The sequence below is a fragment of the Mytilus trossulus genome, chromosome 8, assembly GCF_036588685.1.
Source record: "Mytilus trossulus isolate FHL-02 chromosome 8, PNRI_Mtr1.1.1.hap1, whole genome shotgun sequence".
Classification (NCBI taxonomy): domain Eukaryota; kingdom Metazoa; phylum Mollusca; class Bivalvia; order Mytilida; family Mytilidae; genus Mytilus; species Mytilus trossulus.
The window spans coordinates 33252699-33256974 of record NC_086380.1 but is presented as its reverse complement, the minus strand read 5'-3'; the positions used below and the strand labels follow the sequence as shown (position 1 = coordinate 33256974).

The window sequence follows — 4276 nt, the reverse complement described above, 5'->3', positions numbered from 1 at the left end:
TTTACCTGAAAATAAATGCTTCAAAGATCTTTGAATCGTATGATTTGTTTGACTGTTTTCCTCTTTTATGTCAATTGTACAGCAAAAACACAAAACTGAGCATTGTAAATTACTTTCAGAACCCATTTACAGTTTACAAAGAAGAGCTAGATAAATTACATACAGAGGAAGCGAATGTGAAATACTGTGCACTTGCTCTATGTGTCATGTTTAACAACCGTCTGAAAGAAAAATGGCTTCCACACGATGTGGACGATGATATCAAAAGTATTTTCAGAAACACGTATGAACATTGTTAAGTATTGGAAGGAACCTCGCGATTGATTCTACGTGATGAGCTTGATTCATTAACACAAATATTTATAAAAAAGATGGTGATGTGTACCGAACTATTCACGATAAGCTGTTTGACTATTTAGCTTTTTACTTTGGCAGTGTCATGATTGATTGTTTAATCAACAATGCTACTAGTCGATTGATTCGTGAGAGGTTTTTATTTGAGAGAAAAAGAAAAAGTGATGAGTTTATCATTATTGTACCAGAAAACTATAAGGAAATGTATATTAAGAGGATGATAGATGACTGGTCTAAAGGAAACGTTGTAGATGTCTTCTCCAATATCAATACAGAAAATGAAATCTTTACAAAAAGATTTCTTGCACATATAAAGGGATTAACATTATCACAACAACAACGATTGGCGAATTCATATGACAAAAATAACAAAAGCTCTCCTTTAATACAATGTTGTTTCATTGGAGAAATTGATCTGGTATCTTGGTGTTTGAATGATTGCATATGTAATGTAAATCATTGTCGTAATGATGATAGAGCAACAGCTTTGTACATTTCATGTGAGAAAGGTATATTAAAGTAGTTAAGATGTTAATCAGCAAAAAGGCAGACATTAATAAGTGCAATGATAAAAAGGCATCACCCCTGTATATTGCTTGTCAAAATGGACATATTGAAGTCGTTGAGATGCTATTGATTAATAAGGCAGACATTAATAAGTGCAGAGATACTGGATCGTCACCTCTGTTAATTGCTTGCCACCCAGGACATACGGGAGAATCTCAGATGTTAATAAAATACAATGCAGACATCAATAAGTGTAAAGATAATGGATCATCACCTCTGTTCATTGCTTGTGTGAAAGGTAATTACGAAATAATAAGGATTTTGATAAACAACAAGGCAGACATTAATAAGTGTGTAAATACTGGGGTATCACCTTTATTTATTGCTTGCCAAAAAGGTCATACTAAAGTTGTTGAGATGTTAATAAACAATAAAGCAGACATTAATGAAAGTGATAATGAAGAAGTATCCCCTCTCTACATTGCTTGTCAAAAAGGACATTCTGACGTAGTGAAGATGTTAATTAACAAGAAGGCGAATATTAATAAGTGTAGAGATGATGGGTCATCACCTCTCCATATCGCTTGTCGGGAAGGTCACACCAAAGTAGTTCAGATTTTAATAAACAAAAATGCAGACGTTAATAAGTGCAAAAAACTGGAGTCTCACCTATCCACGTTGCCTGTCGGAAAGGACATACTGAAATAGTGAAGATGTTAATACACAAAGAAGCCGACATAACTAAGTGTGATGAGGAAGATATATCACCTCTGTATATTGCTTGCCAGAAAAAACATACCGATGTTATTGAAATATTAATCAACAATAAGGCAAACGTTAATAAATGTAGAGATACTGGAGCATCACCTCTATATATTGCCTGTCACCAAGGACATGCTGATGTTGTTCAAATTTTAATAGACAATGATGCAGATATCAATAAATGTAGAGATATTGGAGCATCACCTCTGTACATTGCCTGCCATTTAGGACATACTAAAGTCGTTCAGATGTTGATAAACAGTATGGCAGAACCGAATACGTGTAATGATATAGGAGTATCACCTCTGTATATTGCTTGCCAAGAAGGCCAAACTGGTGTAGTAAAATTATTAATCAACAATAAAGCAGATATTAATAAATGTATGAACACAGGAGAAACCCCTTTGTTGATAGCCTGTGTTAAAAGTCATGCAAATATCGTTGAATTGCTATTGAATCATAAAGCAGATTGCAACATTAAATGGAGAGGACTAACACCACTGAATATTGCTAAAAGAGAAAATATTACCAATATTGTGCACTTATTAGAAAAATAGAACACGCAAAATCTTGTTTTTATATTGCTTATCTCTGACAACAGTGTTATGATGTACAGACTGATAGAAAAGAGAAAGTACACACTGTTAAGTACCTACAGTATTGTTTTAACTCATTACGTTAAACTTTTACAATGGTTAATTTTGCCACTTTGATAACGAAAATTATAACAAAGAACAGTCTTCAAATGGAGTTCATTAATAGAAATGTGAAGTATTGGTCAATGTTAACTCATAGACCCTTATTAGTAAAGGTTATCTTAAGAAGTTTTGTAATAAGATCTTAAAATTTTGTTGACATTGACAATAAGAAAAAAAATTTCCCCTGGAAAAAAATCTACGTTTCTGGAAATAAATACCTTACCTATCCGGGAGAAAAGTCTTTGTCTATATGCCCTTTATTGTTGACATATTTATTTGTTTTTATAGTGATTAAGATAACAACACAATGTTGTTTTATTTAACGCCATTTTGTCTTATTTAAAAGTTGTCTTACTGGTACTCTTCCTACCTATTATGCACTCTTCCTACCTATTATCATCACTATCTGTAACATTTATGTCATATATGCACTTATGTTTTCATTTTGTATTGATATTGTGTCATAGATCAAACTTATTCGTTCAGTGCATGTTTAATTGTTTTTGTTAACATGTCTTTTTGGTCGAGTTAAGTTATAGAGTCTCCCATGGAGACTTATTGTTTTTTTTTCTTCTTCTTCTTCTTCTTCTTCTTCTTCAAATCGCCAAATTTTTGATTTTGCTCCATAGATATTTTAACAAAAGCTATATGTTGATGATACATGAATTTCCGTTATTACGATGCAAAATAAAGGTAGGGGTATAAATCGTTGTGTTCTTTGAGAAAAAAAAACAATAAAACGTCGAAAAAATCGTAACGTCAACGCGATGCAGGCCGTAAAACGTTGATTTTTTTTACGTTTTTCAATACCAACAAGGTAACACATTGATTTTTTTTGTATCATTAAGAGCCAGTCTGCCATAAAACCATGCAAAATCTGAAATTTCGTCCAAATTGGTAGTAATAACTTTGCAACATTATATATATTTCCAAAATCTTTGGGTATTAAGGAGTTAAGATAAAAAAAAATTTTTGGGTTAATTCACACGATTTTCCATTTAACAGCCTTATTTGCATATTTGTGAATTATAAAAAAATAATGCCAAAAAATCACCAAAATTTAGGTACTTTTTAAAGGTCTGAATAATTGATATATCTCTTAAATATAGCATTATCTTGTTATATTTTGCAAAGAACATTATAAAAAAAAAGAAAAAATGCATTTTGACATACTTTTTACCTTTTGGCAAGTTGCCAGAGAGATTCGTGCAACAGGTGTATTAGATAACTCAAATGTAGTACATGTACTCAGTAGGTGTTTTCTCTCAAGATCATATTTATTTTTTTAAATTTTTAGGATTTTTTTAAAGGTGCATATCAGTTCTAAGACAAGTAAAAAAATTTAGCCTGGCAAATAACGGGAAGTTAGTAAAAAATTACCCCACATATCTATAAAATGCACTATTGTAATAGTTTTTGGACCTTAACATTTTAACTAAAACTGATCAAAGTAGACTTATATTTCGGACAATAACTTTAGTTTAAGTTTATAGATCTTTATGATTTTGTTTCAGAAGGTTCAATACCACAAAAAGAAGCTTTGGAACGATTTTGGAGATGATGGTCCCTACCGTTTAGGAATTAAGGGCCCAAAAGGGGTCTAAAACAAGCATTTTATAGTTTAAGGATAATAACTTGTGTATAAGTATTTCAATTGCTCTGATATTGTATCATAATGTTTAAAACCACAAGTTGGAGGTTTGGATTCCTTTAAATGGGTCATGGAATCAAAGTTAGGAATAAAGGGCCAAAAAGGGGCCCAAAACAAGCATTTATCTTATATCAAGACGATATCTTGTGTATAATTGTATGGATCTCTTTCAAACTGTACCACAATGCTCCATATAACAAAGGGGGGGGGGGGGGCTGGGATTTAGTTTTAGATTAATTGCCCAAAATATGTAGGAATAAGGGGCCAAAAAAAGGGCCGAAAAGAAGCTCATTTCTAGTTTCCA

General features: G+C 32.1%; 2 protein-coding genes across 2 annotated transcripts; both read left to right on the top strand.

Annotated features, from left to right (window-relative positions):
• Nucleotides 1-882: 882 nt before the first annotated feature.
• Nucleotides 883-1569, top strand: LOC134727592 (ankyrin repeat domain-containing protein 50-like). Its single transcript, XM_063591972.1, has one exon. The coding sequence runs from the start codon at nucleotides 883-885 to the stop codon at nucleotides 1567-1569; it is 687 nt and encodes a 228-aa protein (XP_063448042.1).
• Nucleotides 1570-1574: 5 nt separating this feature from the next.
• On the top strand, nucleotides 1575-2180 carry LOC134727591 (ankyrin-1-like). Its single transcript, XM_063591971.1, has one exon. The coding sequence runs from the start codon at nucleotides 1575-1577 to the stop codon at nucleotides 2178-2180; it is 606 nt and encodes a 201-aa protein (XP_063448041.1).
• Nucleotides 2181-4276: the final 2096 nt, after the last annotated feature.